This window comes from Manihot esculenta, chromosome 16, assembly GCF_001659605.2.
Source record: "Manihot esculenta cultivar AM560-2 chromosome 16, M.esculenta_v8, whole genome shotgun sequence".
In the NCBI taxonomy this organism is placed as follows: Eukaryota; Viridiplantae; Streptophyta; class Magnoliopsida; order Malpighiales; family Euphorbiaceae; genus Manihot; species Manihot esculenta.
In genome coordinates, this window is record NC_035176.2 from 4,059,674 (window position 1) to 4,080,743 (window position 21,070).

Genomic DNA, 21,070 nt, shown 5'->3' on the forward strand with positions numbered 1-21,070 from the left:
TTTAAATGGGACTGTTAAGTCAGATAAGAAAACTATAACTGTAGGGCACAAAGTGCCAAATAACATAACTGTAGGACTCAAAAGAGTCTATAACTGTAGCGGTAGAGCATATTAGCCGTACCTGTAGAGTACTAATCAGTATAACTGTAGTACAATACTGCAAGATTTGTATATGGCATGGCACACCCTTAAACTAATTCACAATTTTCACCAAACTTACTAGGTCAGACTTTAAATAATTTATACGTTTAAACATGGGGACAAAAACTTTCAATATAGTATAACTTTCAATTATTTAAACCGTAATATTTTATCATATTACAATTCTGCTTTTAAATATTGTCCTATCATGTAAATCTATTAATTTAACTCAACTATATAAATTATAAATTCATAATTTAATCCTTAATTAATTAACTATTATTATTATTATTATTATTATTATTATTATTATTATTATTATTATTATTATTATTATTATTATTTTCTAATCTAATATCTTTTTCTATTTATCACGATACACTATATCTCATTTCTCTTTTTTTTTTAATTTTTATTTTTATCCAACAACTTTCTTTCAACCCTAATTTAACTAATTTACAACGTTTAAAAAGCAGTATTCTTTATTTAGACTAATATATATTTTTTTGTTACTATATCTTAGCCAAATTACATCCTTAAAAACATTCCACTTGGTCCTTGAGTTTTGGTCAAATTACATATTAATTCCAAAATTTTGTATTTATCAAATTTATTATTTCTTCAAATTTTAATCATGCCATATAACTAAAATATTATTCACTTGATCTAGTTCCACTAAGGTAGTAAGATTTTCAAATAAAACCTAATTAACAAATTATTGAATTTATTCAAATAAAGTTGAGCACAAACCTTAAATCTTCCAAAATCTTCCACAAACTTAAAATTTTTTAATCTTCCTTTTCTTTCCTTTCCTTTCCCTTTAGAGTTTCCACTCTTCCCTTCCACTTCTTCTTCATGAAAAAAAAATAAAATAAATCATATTAATACAATATTCCTCATAATATTTACATAAAAATGATAAAAAACATTCTAATATCAAAATCTCTAACATACCTTTAAATTTTCCAACACTTATCACGGTTCACTCTTCCTCAACCATAAATTTTCTCTTTGATTTCTCTTTTTTTCTTTAAATTCTACTTTGAAAAGGTGTCGGGAGAAAATGAATAATTGATTGGAAGTGAAAATTTGAAGAAATTTGGTGTAAAAGAGAAAAGATGGTGAATGAGAATTTCTTCTTGATAGTTCATGGCGGAGGAAGAAAAAAAAATGGAGAATGGGTTTTCTCTTCTAACCTTTTCTTTTCTTTCTTTTTTTTTTTACAAAATTTATTTGTTTAAGTGGTTACAAATAAGTCACTTGTCTTTAAATTAAAATTTAATTTATCTATTTATTTTTTCTTTCCCTTCTTTTTTTATTTTTATTTTATTTATTTATTATTTATTTTTATTTTATTTTATTTTTGGGATGTTACACCTCCCACCTATAAATGTAGAAGACTGGGGCAGCTAAGTCATTGTAAAGCTTATCTGTTCAAGTACAACGAGGGGAACAAACATATATAGCATATCAAATTCTTGTTCTTCATATAAATACCACAAATATCAATACTTTATTATCACATATATGATAAGACGCGAAGGCACAAAAATCATACAATAGCAGTAGGTAGTCAACATCTTGTTTTCACTGCTATCATCATAGTGATGATACAATAAGTAGGCATTTTGATAGATTATGCCTTTGTTATCTTTTTCCCTCAAGTAGGTATTCCATTTAGTTAACATGGTGACTAGTGAACTTCAAATAAACAAAACGTTTCTGGATTTGAAGCCTCAGGAATTCATGAAATGAGTTGTACTATACTAAGTTCAACTAAATGGTGTTCACAATCAATTGCTTTCCCATATTTCAAGATTGAGTGAAACAATAGCTTTTACCAATCCATATATGGCAGATGAAGCTGCTCTGCTGCATGTTAAATAGGCAGACACAGTTTTACACTTGACCCATTCCCTATACATATAACATGAATGAAAGGTGATGTTTTGAGATCCAGAATAAAAGAGTTTACGGTGAGTCTGTAAGTTTAGCCCGGAGAGAAAGCCGTCCCTCTTTTTTTATTCCTTTTTCTTTTGTCCGCTAATAACGTCTAATGGCCTCTCTGCTACAATGTTACCTGTTCCTATCATTCAGGTTCGTATATACGAAAGTCTCAAAACTCCCTCCATGTCAGGTATCCTTCTTGGTTTTGGGTGGTAACAATGTTGATAAGGTGCATGTATTAATCAAATGCATGTGTTGATACCAACCTTGGCTTCTCACCCTAAGTTTTTTTTTTCCTCTAATTTCGGCCGGGAATAATTCAACAATAGAATTTTAAATTTTCAGAAAATACTACAATTATACTTGTTTAATTGGTTTTTTATTTAATTTTTTAAAAAGTTGAAAGTATTAAAGAAAAATACTGTCTCTTGTTCAATTAAATTACTTTTTGGAAAATTTATCATCTAAAAAATAATTAATTTGAACTAAATAAAATCTCTGACCAAAGACATAAATAATGAAGTAAATATTAATGTTAGTTAGGATAAAACTAAGATTTGTGATTGCAGCAACCTGAATTATTGAGGAAAGATGCTGATTGTCTAGATAAATAGTGTGTGTAAGCACCTCACTAAGGTTCTCCCCACCTTTAATGGGCATCAGTGGAGGAATCTCCAAGTTGATAGTGGACCTTCCCTTTATGCCTTTCTTGCTCTACTCATCTTTCTTTCTTTCCTTTTTATTCTATTATTGTTATTATTTTATTTTTTTTAACCTCAAAACAAAAACGGATTTTTCTTCGTTTGGGATAATATTAATTGACTAATAGAGATCGGCTTGTCGACGTTGAAATTTAGGGCTATCAACTGTTATCTTTTTCATGAATTGCGTGTACTGATACGAATTTTTATAAAATTGTTGATAGTAGTAGAATCTCCTATATTTAGAGTAGGTCAGACCCGAATGAAAAAAATAAATTTAAAATTTATTAATTTTTTTTAAAGTAAATCAGGTTAGTTAACGCGTCTCAGTTTAGTCGATGAATCAAATTAGATAGACTTTACATGTGAGTTTTTTTAAAAGAAATTCAGTCTAATGATATGACAAAAAAAAAAGAGCAGATTTGATCACTCTACAGTCCTATTCGCATGCGCGCGAAAAAATTAAATGGCTATCTAATGTGGAGAGAGAGTCTAATATATTGATATATACGGATCTGAATAAAAGAGAATCACACAGTATCAAAGAAGCAACGAGACATTATTAAAAAAATAAAAAAAAAAGAATATCGTTTTTTTCATAAATTTTATTTTTTAGATTTTATGGCATCAATTATGTAACATTTATTTTTAATAAAATATAACTTTTTAATATAAATAATTTGAATCCAATTAAAGTATAATGAGACCATTTAATTTAAATAATAAAGTTAAAAATTTAACCAAAAACAGAAATATAAATTTTTTTTCTTTTATTATCATAAAAAATCTTAAACAGGGGTGAAACAGTTTATAGGCGATTACACATTCGTTTATTACCCACCAAATGAAGTTTTGCCGCGTACACAAAACGGCAGCGCAGATGACAGAGATTTAATGGATTATTTCTTTTAAATTTAATTATTATTATTTTTTTAAAAAAGAAAGGAGAAGCACAGCACAAACAGTCACTATCTCAAAATTTCCATTTTCCCAAAAGAGAGTATACTGTGTGGAAAATTAAAAGAAAAAAGCAAAAAACTTTCAGGACAAAAACATCTCTGCTTTTTGGTTCTCGAATATTTAACTTTCTCTCTGTCTTTGCAATTTCGCAGCTCTTCCTTCTTCCCTCTCCCTTTCTCTCTCTCGCTCTGTCGTTGGAGCTCGAGATTGGAAGTTGAAACCCCCTGTGAGTTTTGTTATATTGTAAATTTGATGGTTTTTTCCTTTTTTTTGGGGGGGAAGGCTAGGTAAATTTTAGTGTGGATTTTGTGCTAGTTTATCTATTTTTTTGTTATTTGAATTTTTGTAGTATCTATTTTTGGAAAAATTGAACGATTCTGTGTTTTTCCCGCTGATTTGGTGTATATTATCTTGATTGTAAGCTGACTTGGAGTTCTTCACATGCTTTTTAGTAGACATTTGGGTTTTCTTTTTGTAGCCTATTATTTTTTTAAACTGAAAATTCTCTGTGCTTTTTATGGTTTAAGCTTTGTTAAATATATGGTTTGGACTTCGGTTCTGTTATCACAGAATTTTGTTGGGAGTGAAAGGGAGGGTTGTTGTTGAAATGGGAAAAGGTTCAAAGATCAATTGCAAGTCAGCATCCCACAAGCTATTCAAGGACAAGGCCAAGAATCGTGTGGATGATCTGCAAGGAATGTTCATGGATCTGCAGTTTGCTAGGAAAGAGAGCCGCACTGTTGATGTGGCTGTCCTTGAAGAGCAAGTTCACCAGATGCTTCGTGAATGGAAAGCAGAGCTCAACGAGCCGTCTCCAGCTTCTTCTCTGCAACAAGTTAGCATTGACTATTTTAATCCCCATTTTAAGGACATGTATATTGCAAAACTTTGCTTGTGAGCTTTGTGAAGATGTGCTCATTTACGTGTATGGGTGAATTTAAAAAATGCACTTTCTTAAGTTTATTAGTAAGGGAGTATTAGAAATTAGTTTAAAACTAAATTTAACGTGCTTTAGTCCTAAAAACACCAAATAACAGGAACTTTTTCGATACCATTTAAAATAGTTCTTTTTCTGAAAAGCCCTTTTTAACCCTGAAACTGCATGACAGATAGGCCACCTGTATTGTTGTTAGGATGCTTAAGTTTGTGATGATGATGAATGGAAGTTAAGAGTTGTAACTGTGAAACTTTGATCTTTGTCGGATTATAGGGTGGAACTCTTGGGTCGTTCTCATCAGATATATACAGGTTGTTGCAACTCTGTGAGGAGCAAGATGATGCCACTAGTGCATTAGCTGCACCGAAGCCCGAGCCTAATGATCAGAGCCTGCAGATAAGGGATATTGTGGTCTTTCAGGAGGTTTGTGTTATTTCTTGTTTTATTCTTATGTGGGATTAATATAGGTTTTACTTTTTAATGATTAAGTTTAGCTTGGAGTTCTTAGATTGCTGTTGGTTTTGATGGGTTGGATCATGAAGAGCTGCACTCTGTTACTCTGTTATTAGATGACAGGATGTTGTTACATATCACTATCTGCTTCTTCATTGGTGATTGTAGAGAAAATCACTGGAGAATTTCCAGCTGGTGATTGAACATGTGAATGGTTTAAGTCAGGAAATGGCTGGAGAAAGAGGAGCTACTGTTAAATCAGTCAGAGGATGAAACATCCTGAGCTTGAACTTGGTGTAAAATTGTTATATTAGAGGTAGAAGTCTGATAATGCAGCAATTGTTGCTTGGTTATTACCAGAAGTTACTGAAATAGTTCAGTGGAGTGGATAAGAACTATACTTAATATGCGTTATTGATTTGAACCTAATCAATTTTCATGTAAAATTTTGGTGATTTGGGAAGAAATTAGATGGTGTAGGTGCAAAAAGGTTAGAAATGCAATCTTCAAATCAAACTAGAATTGCATCAAGCTACTTTTAAGTATTTCCCTGCTCAACTAGGGATATATGGTGGATTATTGATGGAACTAGTTGGTATCTCAAAAATTCTGGATCATTAACCATTCTGTTCTTCATGTTTTGTTCCATCTAGTCCGCATTGCATGTCTAGTCTGAGCATGGCTGATGTTTTTGCTGTCAATGTGCACCACTTTCTAATGTCTAGTGACATAGCTATGTTCTTGTAGCTTGAAATAAATTGGCATCTTAAATCGCTCAAAAGGTTGAAAAAATGAAGATCTTTTTTATTTTACCCTGATAAAGTTGATATTCTGTTGGCGTATTCAGATAATAAATTCCTGCAATTCATGATATGTGCTTCATTCACCAGCTTAAGGTTGTTAATTAAAATTTTATGTCAGATGTCACTTGAATAGTGGTGCATAGTTATACACCTGATTTTTCGGTTGATATGTCTTGCTTGCCTATTGATAGATAGGTTTAAATTATAAGCAACTATTGGTGTTTGTTTCTTTTTTCTTTCTTTTTCTGTGCGATATTCTTTTATCTATGGTTTTGTTTATTTTTGGAAGACTGAAAATAGATTCACTTTCTAGAAAATTTGCATGCTCAAGTGTTTGACTTTGTCATGGTTTATAATTTGATTCACTTTTGCATGTCATTAGAACTGAAAACATGATGCTTAGCAGTGATTCTGGCTTCAATCTTTAGGGATATGGTGTGAATCAGGGACAACAGGGCTGCAACTTCCCATTTGTTGATCAAGGCAAAAACCCTTCTTCAGGAGTTCATGGGATGATGGCTAGCACCATAGAAGGAGCTGGTCAGTTGGATTACCATCAGTATGATTTGTCTCAAAATTTGGAGTTGAACTTCTATGCTGGTCATAATAGCACAGATTTGTGTGTGGAGGATGGTGTGCCTCATATTTCTGGCTATCTGTCAAGTATATGTCCACCATCTGCTTTCCTGGGCCCAAAATGTGCACTTTGGGATTGTCCAAGGCCTGCTCAAGGAGGGTTGGACTTGTGTCAGAACTATTGCAGCAGCTTTCACCATGCTCTAGCATTAAATGAAGGCCCACCTGGGACAGGTCCTGTTCTTCGCCCTGGGGGCATTGGCCTAAAGGATGGTCTGCTCTTTGCTGCTCTAAGTGCAAAGGCACAAGGAAAAGATGTTGGTATTCCAGAATGTGAGGGAGCTGCAACTGCAAAATCTCCATGGAATGCACCTGGTAAGCTTATTGTATTTTTTTGCTTGGTAATCTGTAGCCTTTTCTTTTCTCTGTTCTATTTCACTGCATTTGAGACAGCATATTTATCCGACAACATGTAATATACGTTCTGAGTTGTGACAACTAATTCTCTTTTATGATTGCAGAGCTCTTTGATCTTTCAGTTCTTGAGGGTGAAACAATTAGGGAATGGATCTTTTTTGATAAGCCACGCAGAGCATTTGAGAGTGGGAATAGAAAGCAAAGGTCATTGCCAGATTACAGTGGGCGTGGTTGGCATGAATCAAGGAAGCAGGTGATGAATGAATTTGGAGGGCTGAAAAGATCTTATTATATGGATCCACAACCACTGAACACTTTTGAGTGGCATCTTTATGAATATGAGATCAACAAGTGTGATGCTTGTGCATTGTATAGATTGGAACTGAAAGCTGTTGATGGAAAGAAATGTGCCAAGGGTAAAATAACAACTGAATCAGTTGTTGATCTGCAGAAGCAAATGGTTAGACTTACTGCCGAGTTTCCCACTGATAACAAGCGGTGTGTTAAAGGAAGAACCAAGGTAAATGCTAAAGTTAGTGTTGGAAGCGTTTATGCAGCTCCAGATGGAGGGGCTCCAACAAATGAAACATTTGATTATGAGCCATGCAATTATCTTGTTGAGAATCTAGGTGACTATTATGTGAATTAATTGAAGAACCTTTGATTCCTGAGGAATGAGCTGTCTAGTTACCGTAGCTGAGGCATTATCTTATTATTGGCGGGTTGGTCTTCAGTTTTTTCATTGTTAATAACGTGGATTGAAGCCTTTTTTTGGGCTGTGAACTGTGCATAGTTCGATTTCACACTCGAATGCTGTCTTCATTACTACTGTTGTAGATGCTGGGCATATTCTAACCCAAAGATGGAGAAAAAATGGCTGTTTTTCATCAGTCCATTTTCTTTTAACTGATATGATAGGTGAACACGGGAAATCAATTCATGTTACCAGCTGCAAATCAAAGCAAAATTATCTCACCGACATTTTTGGGGTTGAGGCTTTATACTAATTTTCTGCTATGTTTCTCATGGGAGATGCAATCTTGATATGTAAAACTTCCTTCAGTATATAATATCATCTATTTAGATTGTATACTATTGCAGATAATTCTGGTATTTAAGTTAGCAGATCTATTTGCATCTTCTTGTGCTAACAAGGTTATTGAATGTTGTTTTGAGCTCTTCTACTGCCCTGCTCCTTAAAACTTTATATGATCGCAGCATCTTTGGATTCTGGGGTTTTAATATTCTGTTCATCATGAGTTCAATCTCTCCCTACCTACCAATCATAACTAACAAGTGTAAACCAACCTAGCTAAAGTGCAAGAGGCAGCGGCAGAGGCAGCTATAATCACAATGTGTCGAGCTTTTCCATTCTCATCTTTGGGTAAGGCCTTGCTCTTGACTTTGGTGGCATTGATATATTTTATTTTTGTGCATATGCCTTGAGTTGATAGTTCTGAGTCTTGGAGTTTTGGCAAGCAGGGTTTATTGAACCTGGTCGCAAGATCCACCTTCCAAACCAGATGTGTAATAGAGCTGTTGATGTCAGTCAATTCAGATGCCTTCCTTGCTTTGGCAAGGCCAGCTTAGTGAGCATACCTGATGCATTTGAATAAAGGAAGTGAAGGGTTGGGTAATATTTTACATGAAAATATGGAAAGTTATGCTGATTCTTCAGTCTATAATCCAGATGACATGGTTATTCCAAAAATTTGAAGATGCTGCTTGAGCAATCAAATTCCAAATGCAGGTACAAAATCAGATGCCATTTTATTTGGTAGCTGTAATTGCTTATCTAATTTTATATAGGACATGAACTATACTCTTAGAGATTGAACCATAAAACACAATGATTACAATGGCACTGTCAATTACTTTAACATCACAAAATGGCTAAATTTACTCTTGAGTGAAACAGCCAGATCAAAAAATACTGAATTTCATCTTTTAATACAAATTTGCCCTTAAAACATCATTGAAAAGCAAAAATAAAACTAAATAAGGCCAAATAAATTCTGAGTCTTGATAAGTGATGGTCTTATTTGACGTTTTAATAATAATTCAAGATATATATGGACCAAAAGATTTAGTACTTTTGATCCGGTTATATGGTTTAAGGGTAGATTTTGCCAAAGCCTTTTGGCAAAATGGAAATTTTTTTAGAGGGGAGGGTACCAATGAATGAATTCCAGAATTCCCGTGCTATAAAGATTCAATGCTGATATTAACTAAGCTCCTTGCAGGGCTATTTTTCTTTGTTAGTATCATGTGGTGCACACCTCTGGTAGGTCTAAAGTCTACATTGGCTGGTTTAGTTCCAACAACTGTGAGTTCGTTTTCGCGTGAATAATTTTGGTGTGATATCCGGGTGGAATTATTATTATTATTTTATAAAAAAATGCATAAAGTTCAAATTAGATCCCAACATTTATTCATTTTGTTTATAATTATCCTTAATTTGAAAGATTTAAATTTTCATTTTACGTCCAATCTTAAAATCAAATCTCAAGTTAGATCAAAGCTCATTATTAGTTAATGATTTCGGTAAAACCCAAATTCCGTAAGTAATTTCTTACTCTAGTCCTATGTTTGGTGTAATGTGATCCAATTTAATGTTATTAATCATGGTGTAGCCGATGGTTTCTTTCCTCCTCTCACTAGTTTTAAGGTGTTTAATGAGAGGCGAACATTGGATCAGATTAATTTAAAAATTAAATTGAATTAAATAAATTAAAAATTAAAAATTTATTATTTATAAAAATTAAATTGAATTGATTTTAATTAAAAATTAAATTAATTTGGTTTGATTTGATTTAATTTAATTTGATTAATTTAAATTTTTAATAAATTTTTTATTTTTTTATATTATTTTAAAATTTAATTGAAATATTTTAATGTTAATATAATTTAATTTCAAATATTATAAAAAATAATTTTAATTTTTTTTATTAAAATTAAATTAAATTGAAATAGTTAAAATTTTAAAATTTAAAATTAAATTAAAATAAAAAAATTAAATTAAAATTTTAAATTAATTTAATTTAATTAATTTTTTTAGTTTAAAATAAAGTATTCTTAACGTATTTTTTTCAGTTTAAAACAAATAACAAATAATGCTGACGTCTAGTTTAATGTGTGTGAGGCAGCTCAAGAAGGAGAAGGTGACTGTTGGGGACATCGCTAATGGTAGAGATTGCTCTTAAATTCATTCACTGAAAACGAATTGATGATTTTATATACTTCTTATTTTAAATTTTTTTATTTCATTAATATTTTAAGATTCATTAAATCAAATTTAACCTTTTATTTTAATTTATACTTTAAAATATGGATTTATTATTTTAATATTTATCTAATACTTAAACATATTATTTTAATAAATTCTTTTTTTTAGTGGTACTTAAATTAATTTAGATTCTTACTTTAAATTTTCTTTAACAAACTTCAAAATTAATTTAAATAATAAAATTATAATTTAATTTATATATGTAAAAAAATTAATCTTATTATATTTTTATATATTTTTAAAATTTCTTTAACTAATTAAAATTAATTTAAAAAATAAAATTATCATTTATTTTAAAAATTAAATTTTAAATAATAAAATTATTAATTATTTAAATAAAATACTATTGTAAATAATTTAAAGGCTTAAAGGGTATATGAAAATTTTCATTATTCCTTTTTTTACTTTTATATATAGTAAAGTAATAGATTGTCGCAAATCCAAAAAACATAGGTGCCTCCTTGTCGAAGGCTTTCTTCTACTTCTTATTCCCTTTCTCGTATTTGTTAGTGACGCCTAATAGCTTTTCCACTACAGTCACGCCAGGTCCGTACGTGCCGGAGTATCAGTTTTCTCATCTACGTCAGATGGCCATTTAATTTTTTTAGTGCGCATTCAAAAAAGGGCTGCGGTAGAACTAAGTCGATTCATTTATCATCATGTCGGATCCCTAAGCTCAAATGCGATCCGGCCCGCTGAGCATTTGGCAGCTCAAATCTGGACTAACGAACAGGCCTGCCTAAAGTTGTTCTGAATTCTGGACCTGATCTATTTTTGCAGGGTGAGAAGGTCAACAGTTATCAGATTGACTATATTTTCTCAATAAATGTAAAAGTAGAATTAAATTTACGTAGGTGAAAAAATAGTTTTTATAAGAATAAAAATTTATGAATTTAAATTTTTATAGAGAACTTAATATATTATTTTAATTATTAATTTTATAAAAAAATATAATATTTAATATATGTGATCAAATAATATTTAACGAGCTATTAATATTTAATTTTATTATATAACTAACTATTCACATTTCTATATTAAAATATATTTTTAATGAAATAATTATAATTGGTAATATTATATATAAAATTATAGGTTTTTTTCTATTTTTTAAAGTAAAATTACTGATTGTATTAATAAAATTTTATCAAATAAAAAGAAATATCATTTCAAACAAAGAGACGATTATGCATAATAAATTCTCTAGCCAAAGTATGAGCAGTAGTATTATAACAACCCATCTAATAGAAATATCAAATATAGAATTTAATAAAAATTTATAATCATTCAAAATCAAACCCATGCATAAGATAATTTAGCAAAGATACTCCTCATATGTTTGTCTAAATTCCTGCATAAGATAATTTGGTAAATATACTCCTCTTTCTTTCTCATCTCTATAGCAGAAATTATTAAAGTCTCCCGAACAAAATTACGGAAGAGAGTTTATACGAGATAAAACTTGAATAAAGTTTTAAGACTTACGTCGTCGTTACAATATCGAAAATCCATAATAATTAATAAATCTCTGTTAAACATTATCTTCCGAAATAACTGAATTAATAAAATTTGAAGAAAAATCAACCAGAGAAATAGACACATGACTCTTTCACATTAACGAAAAATCTCTTCCAATTCTTGTCTATTATGAGAAGCAACCATCAAAATATAAAAAATTACGAAAAAATCCTATACGAGAATTAAAAACTTTTATTTCTATAAAAAATAAAATGTTTGACTTGTAACTAATAACCAAATCCTTTAATGCATTAAAGTTATAGGTTTATAAATTAAAAAGTAAAAAATTTTAAATCAATTCCAATTAATACAACTCACTTTTTTTTAGAAAAAAACAGAAGTTTTTTTTTTATTTTAAATTATAAAATCTAAAAAAATAAAGAAAAATTTTGAAATAAAAAAAAAATTGCCAGTTGCCCACCTTACCATGCATGGCTTTTCAACTGATTAAACGCTAAAACTTGCCTTTTTTTGTAAGATAAATTTTAGCTTTAAACTCTGGAAATTTTTAAAAAATATATATTTTATACTTTTTGACATTTGAAAGATTAGAGGATATTTAATTTAATGATCGATTAATAGATATTAAAATAATTTAATCAAGTATTTAGTAATAATTAATAAATAATTGCTACACGAGAGTGTTGGATTTATTCTTTTCATTAAATTAATAGCCGATCATCTTCTAAATTGCTAATTTTTGTGTTTGATAACTCTTGAAAAAGAATTTTTGTATTTGATAACTCTTGGAAAAGGCCGCTGATAGGTAGCTGATTAGATGCCTTTTCAATGAGTTTTTAATTTTATTTTATTTGGACCAAATTACATTTTTAATCTTTATTAATTATTAAATTTATTATAAAAATAACTTATATATACATAAAAAAAATTAAATTTATTTTTATTGATAATCATATTTTTAAATTATATATATATATATATATTATAAGATAAATTATTAATTTTAGATTCATTTTAATAATAAATAAATTATATAATATATATTTTTATTTAGTATTTTACATTTAATCTAAATATACCTTTAAAAGAATTGATTAGACAGAAAATATTAAAAAAAATAAATTAAAGCGATGGTAATACTATCCATTATCGATTATTAAATAATTTAATAATTTAAATAATTTTTAAATTCACTTTTTCCTTTATTTAAAATAATTAATTTAAATTATTATTAAGCAGCAGCGAACTGACTTTCTAATATTATAACTGTTGTAACAGTGTATAAGTAATTTTTCATAAAAAACTTTCTTAATCACTAATATCAAAACACTAAACACTGATAGCCAAACAGAGCCTAAGTATTTTTTTTAAAAAATTACTTCATTTTTTTGAAAAAGGAAATTACTTTTTATATTTTGATAATATACCATCACTATATATAAATTTACTAATATTTTTATTTTTAAAATTAAAACTAAATAATAAAAAATAAATTATTTTCTTAATTTTTTTTAAAATATAAATTATTTTCTGTAAACTTTAACCATTCCTTACAAATTATTGCAAATTGGTCCTTAATCTCCCAATTTTTACTTGTTTGACACTCTTTCCATGGAAGAGATTTTTGTATCAAATATCATGGAAGAGAAGAAAATAAGGAATTGTGGGAAAAAGGCAATTCTAGTGAACGACGTTTGTGTTTCCTTTTTTTATTTTTTTTGAAGATAACGTTTTTGTTTCCTATACTTTAGGTTAATATTTTAATTATGAAATAATCAAAATTTAAAATATGTAAAATATTTTTATAATTAAAAAAAGAAAAAAAAATCCCATTTAGACAAAAATGCTAAATTTTTCATTATATATGAATATTCAAATACTTCAACTTTTAGATGAAATATGTTGAAATTTGGATTTTATATGGTGTTGTTGATAATTCTTTATGTAAGATAGGGTGTTAATTCATAAAAGGTGGATTTTATTTAATGTTTGCAAATATTGAAATGAGATAATTTTTTAAATTTGGATCAGTCTTAACTCACTTCAAAAATTAGATATAAGGGACACATTACCTTTCTACACAATGGATGTGGAATTCAACTATGGGGTGAGTTAGTTCTAATCCAAATTTAACATGATATCAGACTCTCTCATTCGATATTGGATTTTCTATAAATATATCACGGATTTTCTATAAATATATCACGCATCAGTAAAAATTCTGAGTATAAAAGTATTGAATTTCAAATTGATTATGAAAAGGGATAACGTGTTCTTTATATGAATTATAGACACTTTTTTTCTAAAATTAAATTTTGAATGAGATAGTCCTAAGTGAATTTAACAAATTCCTCATAGCAGCAAGCATCTTCTACAAGGTTAAAAATGAAAAACTCACTGTACGGACTTCCAACTAGAAATCAACAATTAAATATTGGCAGATCTAAACAATCTCTCTCATTAACTCAATTTTCATGAATCAATAGCTCAATAGTATATATATATATATATATTTATCTTTTTTAAATTCAAGTTTTTTTAATCATTTTTTCTTAAAATTAAAATTTATAATGTTAAAATTGCATTATTCCTTTTTTTTCCTTTTATATATTGACTATATTTTTTCGATAAATGTTAAAGTAGAATTAAATCTATGTATGTGAAAAAATAATTTTTGTAAGAATAAAAATTTATGAATTTAAATTTCTATAGAGAACTTAATATATTATTTTAATTATTAATCTTATAAAAAATATAATATTTAATATACTTGATCAAATAATAATTAACGAGCTATTAATATTTAATTTTATTATATAAATAACTATTCACATTTTTATATTAAAATATATTTTTTAATGGAATGATTATAATTGGTAATATCATATACCAAAGTTATAGGTTTATTATAAATTAAAAAGTAAAAAATCTTAATTCAATTCATATTAATACAACTCATTTTTTTAAGGGAGAAACAAGGTCTTTTTTTAAAAGGAGGGAATTATTGATTTTAAATTATAAAATCTAAAAAAATAAAGAAAAATCTTGAAATTAAAAAAAAAATTTGCCAATTGCCCACCTTACCATGCATGGCTTTTGCAACTGATTAAACGCTAAAACTTGCCCTTTTTTTTTATAAGATAAATTTTAGATTTAAACTCTGGAAATTTTTTTAAGAAAATATATTTTATATTTTCTGACATTTATTTAGAGCAATATATATTTTTATTAATTATCAAATTATATTTTTAATCTTTATTAATTATCAAATTTTCATATTAAAATAAATTGCAATATATATTACTAAACTATTTATAATTATAAAATAAATACAAATATTATAAAAATAACTTATATATACATAAAAAAATTAAATTTATTTTATTGATAATCATATTTTTAAATTTTATATATACAGAATAAATTATTAATTTTAGTCTATTTTAATAATAAATAAATTATATAATGAATAACTTTTATTCGTTATTTTACATTTAAATAGTACTAATTAAATATAATTAAATATAATTTATCAAATATTTGAGATTATTCTATTATAATTAGCAATTAACCGAAAGTAAAACTGCTGATTATATTAATAAAATTCTATCAAATAAAGATTGATATCATTCCAAATAGATAGATAATTATGTCTAATAGATTCTCTAGTTAAAGTATGAGTAGTTAAAGTAGTATTACAACGAATTCATCTAACTGAAATATTAGTTATAGAGTCTAACAAAAATTTACTATCATTCAAAATCAAATCTCTGTATAAGATAATTTGGCAAAGATATTTATTCTTTTTTCTCATCTCTCTAGTATAAACCATTAAAGTCTTCTGAACAAAATCACGAAAAAGAGTTTTTACGAGATAAAACTCGAATAAGATTTCAAAACTGACGTTGTCGTTGCGATTTTAGAAATCCATAATAACTAGTAAACCTTTATTGAATATTATATTTTGAAATAATCGAATTAATAAAATTTTAAAAAAAGTCAACTACAGAAATATACACGACTCTTCCAAATTAGCAATCGACTTAGTGTTTAGTATTTAGTGATAATCATCGGATCAGCAATTGACTATTAGTGTTTAGTATTTAGTGATAATCATGGGCGATAAGCTATTTTCAAAAGTTAAATCATATAGTCCTTAAAATCTATTAATTGCATTTCGGATAACTTTAAAATTAAAGGTGTTTTGCATATTTTAATTTTATCTTTTTATTTAAACTATATTTTGATAATGTATATAAATTTATTAATATTTTTTATTTATAAAATTAAAATTAAATAATAAAAAATAAATTATTTTATTAAAAAATATTATTTACAAAATAAAAATATTTTTTTAAATATAAATTATTTTCTTGCAAATAATCTGAAATTAAATATTAATATTTTAACCATTCCTTACAAGTTATTGCGAAATGGTCCTTAATCTCCCAATTTTTACTTGTTTGACACTCTTCCCATGGAAGAGATTTTTTTGTCAAATATCATGGAAGAGAAGAAAATAAGGAATTGTGGGAAAAAGGCAATTCTAGTGAACAACGTTTGTGTTTCCTTTTTTTTTTTTTTTTTTGAAGACAACGTTTTGTTTCCTATACTTTAGGTTAATATTTTAATTACGAAATAATCAAAATTTAAAATATGTAAAATATTTTTATAATTAAAAAAATAAAAAAAATGCTAAAATTTTCATTACATATGAATATTCAATACTAATTCTATCGTTAAATACTAATGAAACTGTAACATTATTGTCACCTTATTTTGTTCATATCAGTAAAATTTACGATACAATTAGTAAAAAATTAAAAATTTAGAGCGTAATTTAAAATTTTGAAAAAATTAAATTTTATTTTGTTATTTCTCCTAAAATTAAAATTTATAACGTTAAAATAATTTATATTGATAACCGCTGGACTTCACCGCCTCGATATAAGGTCCAGCCCATGATCGCAAGTTTAGCCCAAGGGTTGAAAGGCGTTGAAGTCTGGACCATCCGGCCTCAAGGTCGAACCTCCCGTGAGCCTCAGTCCTCTCACACCCATCTCGGTTTTGAGGCCCAGTGTGATAAGGAATAACCGGCCCGAACATCCAGCAGAATTGCTTACATGCGTACTAGGGAAGGAATTAAATAGTCGTTTAGCATGGAGCAGACGACTGGCGTTCCCTTACGTACGAATTCATATGGCAGAGACATGTGGTCCAATAATAGCAAAACCGTTATATGTTACTGGCAGATAAAAAGAAAAGAATAAAGGGAGAGAAGTACCCTCCTCTCAGACCAATCTTACTCAACCATTGTAAAATCCTATTTTCTCTTGGATCTCAGAGCATCATATATCATTATCATAATTTTATAAATTATATCAATAATTTTGATATACCAATTTATCTTAATTTAATCTTAAATTAATTCACTTTTAAATTATTTTTTTTCAAAGTTTTACTTTAATAAAGTAGAAAGTGTATGATTAATAATGTAGTTAAAAGTAAAAAGAAAAGCGATATTTAAAAAAGAAAATAATTACAACTGCTTTATTATTTTATATTCTCAGAAAGAAAACATGTGAAATGTAATTGTAAATTAATTTTAATATATATATAATTCTCTTCTTAAGAATATAACAAATAGTAAACCTACATAATAAATTGAAAAAAGGATTAGAATATGGTTTGATCGTTAAAAATCTTTAATCGATAAAAATAATAGTAGAATGCATTTACAAATAAAATTAATATAGGATTTAATTATAAAAATTTATAAAAGATTGAGTTTTTTTATATATTAACTATATTATTTATAATATTTTTAATTTATTTATATTTTTTTATAATTTTAAATAATTTAATTAATAAAATTTAAATTAATAAATTTTAAAAGATAATATAATCTAAATAAAAAATAAAATTAAAATAGCTATTAATCCATAAAACACAATCCTAATTATAAAATTTATTTAAAATACAATTTATAAATCATATATCAATTATCTATCAATTATTAGATTAAATTTTTTTTAAACAGGAAATTAAAAATTAAAATAATATTATATGAGATCTCTCATATTTATTTAAATGCACTTACCATCAAATTAAATCAGTAAATATAATTATTAAATTAAATTTAATAGTTTTAATATCTATCATGTGGATGCACTCCGAGATTTAGTTTGGTGGAAAGTACATCCTTGTAGTCTTAAGAGATCTAAGGTTCCACTCCCCTAACCCCTATTTCAAAAAAAAAAAAAAATATCTATCATGTGGATATTTAAATATTATTTTGATATTTAAGAGTAAAATCATAACAACCCAAGAACTCTATGGGAAAAAAATTTCTAATGTGGAACAATTCGGTAATAAAATTGCCACTAAAATTAGGTTCCGAGCAAGAAAAATCTAAACTAATAATAATAAAAGTAATAATTAATATTACAGATGTTCGGCGTCTAACAAGAAGAGAACTTTCAGCCACAGATGAGATAACCTTAAAAAGAAAAAGGTGAAGAAGAAGAAAATAAAATCATTATTATTATTAGATAAACAGGAAATTTAAATTTCGAATTATAAATCATAATCTTTCTGAGTGCTGATATTTAAATCTTCTTCTTGATCATGCCAAGATAAAACCTACGTTTCAGAATCTTACGAGATCAGCTACAAGACAGGAATCATGGCTGGCCACAAAAACATTCACGTAGCTATGTATCCATGGTTCGCTTTTGGCCACCTTACCTCATTTCTCCATCTCGCCAACAAGCTCGCTCAGAGAGGCCACAGAATCTCTTTCTTCCTTCCACAGAAAACCAAACCCAAGTTTGAGCCTTTCAATCATCACCCAGATCTCATCACCTTCATTCCTGTCAATGTTCCGGAGGTTGATGGCCTCCCTCCAGGCGCTGAGACAACAAACGATGTCAATTTCTCTTTGCATTCTCTTCTAATGACTGCCATGGATCTCACGAAGCCTGTCATCGAAGAATATCTCCAGGATCTCAAACCCCATTTCGTTTTCTTTGATTTCACTTATTGGTTGCCGGAAGTTTCAGGTAGGCTTGGGATAAAAGCTGTGCTTTATTGTACCATTAGTCCAGCTACCGTTGGTTACCTGATGAGCCCTGAAAGAAATCTTTTGGAGAAAAGTCGGACGGGAGATGATTTGACGAAACCTCCGGCGAGTTTCCCTCCGTCGTCGATAAAGCTGCGTGCCCATGAAGCTCGAACGCTAGCGGCCACAGCTGAAAACGAATATGGCAGCGGCATAACATTCATGGAACGCCAAATGCTTTCTTTCAATGGATCTGATGTCATCAGTTTCAAAACTTGCAGAGAGATGGAAGGCCCTTTTTGTCAATATGTTGAAAAGCAATTCGGCAAGCCAGTGATTTTGGCAGGTCCTGTTGTGCCAGAACCTCCGGATTCTGTATTAGATGAACACATTGCAGAATTCTTGGATGGATTTGAACCTGGAACTGTTGTGTTCTGTGCTTTTGGCAGTGAATGCATTCTTGCAAAAGACCAGTTTCAAGAGCTGGTATTAGGTCTAGAACTCACAGGCTTGCCATTTCTGGCAGCCCTGAAAGCACCAATCGGAGCTGAAACGATAGAGTCAGCATTGCCAGAAGGGTTTTCAGAGAGAACCAAAGGAAGAGGATGGGTTTATGGGAGTTGGATTCAGCAACAGCTGATCTTAAAACACCCATCTGTGGGATGTTTTGTGACTCATTGTGGATCTGGATCGCTATCAGAAGCCATGGTAAAAGAGTGTCAATTGGTATTGCTGCCATATGCAGGAGATCAAATCATTAACGCAAGATTGATGGGTGGAGATCTGAAAGTTGGGGTGGAGGTGGAGAAAGGAGAAGAAGATGGCTTGTTTACAAGAGATGGTGTGTGGAAAGCTGTGAAAGCTGTAACAGATGATGATAGTGAGATAGCGAAAGAGGTGAGAAGAAATCATACAAAATGGAGAGAATTTTTATCAAGCGACAAGCTTGAAGACTCTTACATTGATAGCTTTATCCAGAACTTGCATGCTTTGTTAGATTGAATGAAGATCATTGAACCCTTATATGAAATCTGCATTATCTGGAATTTGGTTTATTCAGAGGTTCCTGTGGGTGCGCCTATCTTATGTATTTTACTAAAAAAAGAAAAGAAGATTTGTGTATTTTCAAATTATCAGAATTTGGGATTTAAGATTATGCCTTATTTTAAGAATTTGCTCTAATGTAATGATATTTTTTTAGAAGGTTGGCTATGAATTTCAATTTCTTTATTAGGCTCATATCTCATATACTTCGTTTCTTTATTTTTTTCTTTGAAAATTTTTAAATGAAAGATGGGATTGCAAATATTTTTTTAAAGTATTGTCCGTGAAATAAATAGAGTTTAAGAATTTTATTATTTATAAAATTGATATTTAAAAAATTTTATATTCAAGCAATATCGTTCAGAGATATGAGAGGTAAAGTAAAATTTATCTCCTTAATGTAGAAAAATATGAGCAATAGAAATAAGAAGCTAAAAGATGAAAAAGACTTGAGTAAACAAGACTTTTATTGATAAGGACTAAACTGAAATTTTACAATCAAGCTTTCACTTTAACTTCTCTCAGCAACACACTTTCACGTTCATACAATAAGCCACCACTCAAACTTAACAATCACATACTCACTTCTACGCGTCCACGCACTCATCATCCATTAGAAAAAATCAGAGCTTTTGGAATAGAACTTGTGAAGGAGAATGTACCTGTCAAAAGAAATAAAATTATCGATGAAACCTACGATAAATTTACGACGGAAAATGATTGGTGCTTCAATGACGACTCAAATGTAAATTTACAACAGAATTAATAAAAATTAGCGATGAAATTAATTCTCTTGCTAATTATATCGCAAACTAGCAATATATTCAAAATGATTGGTGCTTAAATGACGACTCAAATGTAAATTTGCAACAGAGTTAATAAAAATTAGCGACGAAATTAATTCTCTTGCTAATTATATCGCAAAATAGCAATATATTCAAATTTCTTAAAAAATTTCCTTGAATTGTCTCATATTTGTTCCCTGCTAACCCAATAGGAATAGCAAGTAGCCCTTTGAAGATACTAAATATTACTACCATTAGTGAATATTCGGTCGATTTGACTTAAAATCGAATCGAATTGAATAAATTAAAAATCAAAATTTTAGTATTTATAAAAATTGAATCGAACTGATTTTGGTCAAAAATCAAATTGAATCTATCCGATCTTATTCAATTTGATTTGATTCGGTTTGATCAGTTTAAATTTTTAATAAAATTTTTATTTTTTATACTTTATTTTTAGTATTTTTAAATTTAATTGGAA

The 21,070-nt window shown here is 28.5% G+C and overlaps 2 protein-coding genes across 2 annotated transcripts; both read left to right on the forward strand.

Annotated features, from left to right (window-relative positions):
* Window positions 1–3,799: 3,799 nt before the first annotated feature.
* LOC110603722 (transcription factor VOZ1) lies at window positions 3,800–8,028 on the forward strand. The gene is made up of 5 exons (XM_021741599.2): window positions 3,800–3,975; window positions 4,320–4,584; window positions 4,960–5,109; window positions 6,371–6,893; window positions 7,040–8,028. Exons 2-5 carry the CDS (start codon window positions 4,357–4,359, stop codon window positions 7,582–7,584), a joined length of 1,446 nt encoding a protein of 481 aa, XP_021597291.1. The 5' UTR covers window positions 3,800–3,975; window positions 4,320–4,356; the 3' UTR covers window positions 7,585–8,028.
* A 10,250-nt stretch (window positions 8,029–18,278) lies between these two features.
* Window positions 18,279–19,990, forward strand: LOC110603405 (cyanidin 3-O-galactoside 2''-O-xylosyltransferase FGGT1). The gene has a single exon (XM_021741129.2). It carries the CDS (start codon window positions 18,386–18,388, stop codon window positions 19,760–19,762), a length of 1,377 nt encoding a protein of 458 aa, XP_021596821.1. The 5' UTR covers window positions 18,279–18,385; the 3' UTR covers window positions 19,763–19,990.
* Window positions 19,991–21,070: the final 1,080 nt, after the last annotated feature.

Bases quoted from the DNA above. Each gene is read 5' to 3' on its own strand.
- LOC110603722 (XM_021741599.2), top strand. From the start codon at position 4,357: ATGGGAAAAGGTTCAAAGATCAATTGCAAGTCAGCATCCCACAAGCTA. The intron at 4,585-4,959 runs GTTAGCATTGAC...GTCGGATTATAG, and splicing joins CAGCTTCTTCTCTGCAACAA to GGTGGAACTCTTGGGTCGTT. The intron at 6,894-7,039 runs GTAAGCTTATTG...TTATGATTGCAG, and splicing joins ATCTCCATGGAATGCACCTG to AGCTCTTTGATCTTTCAGTT.
- LOC110603405 (XM_021741129.2), top strand. From the start codon at position 18,386: ATGGCTGGCCACAAAAACATTCACGTAGCTATGTATCCATGGTTCGCT.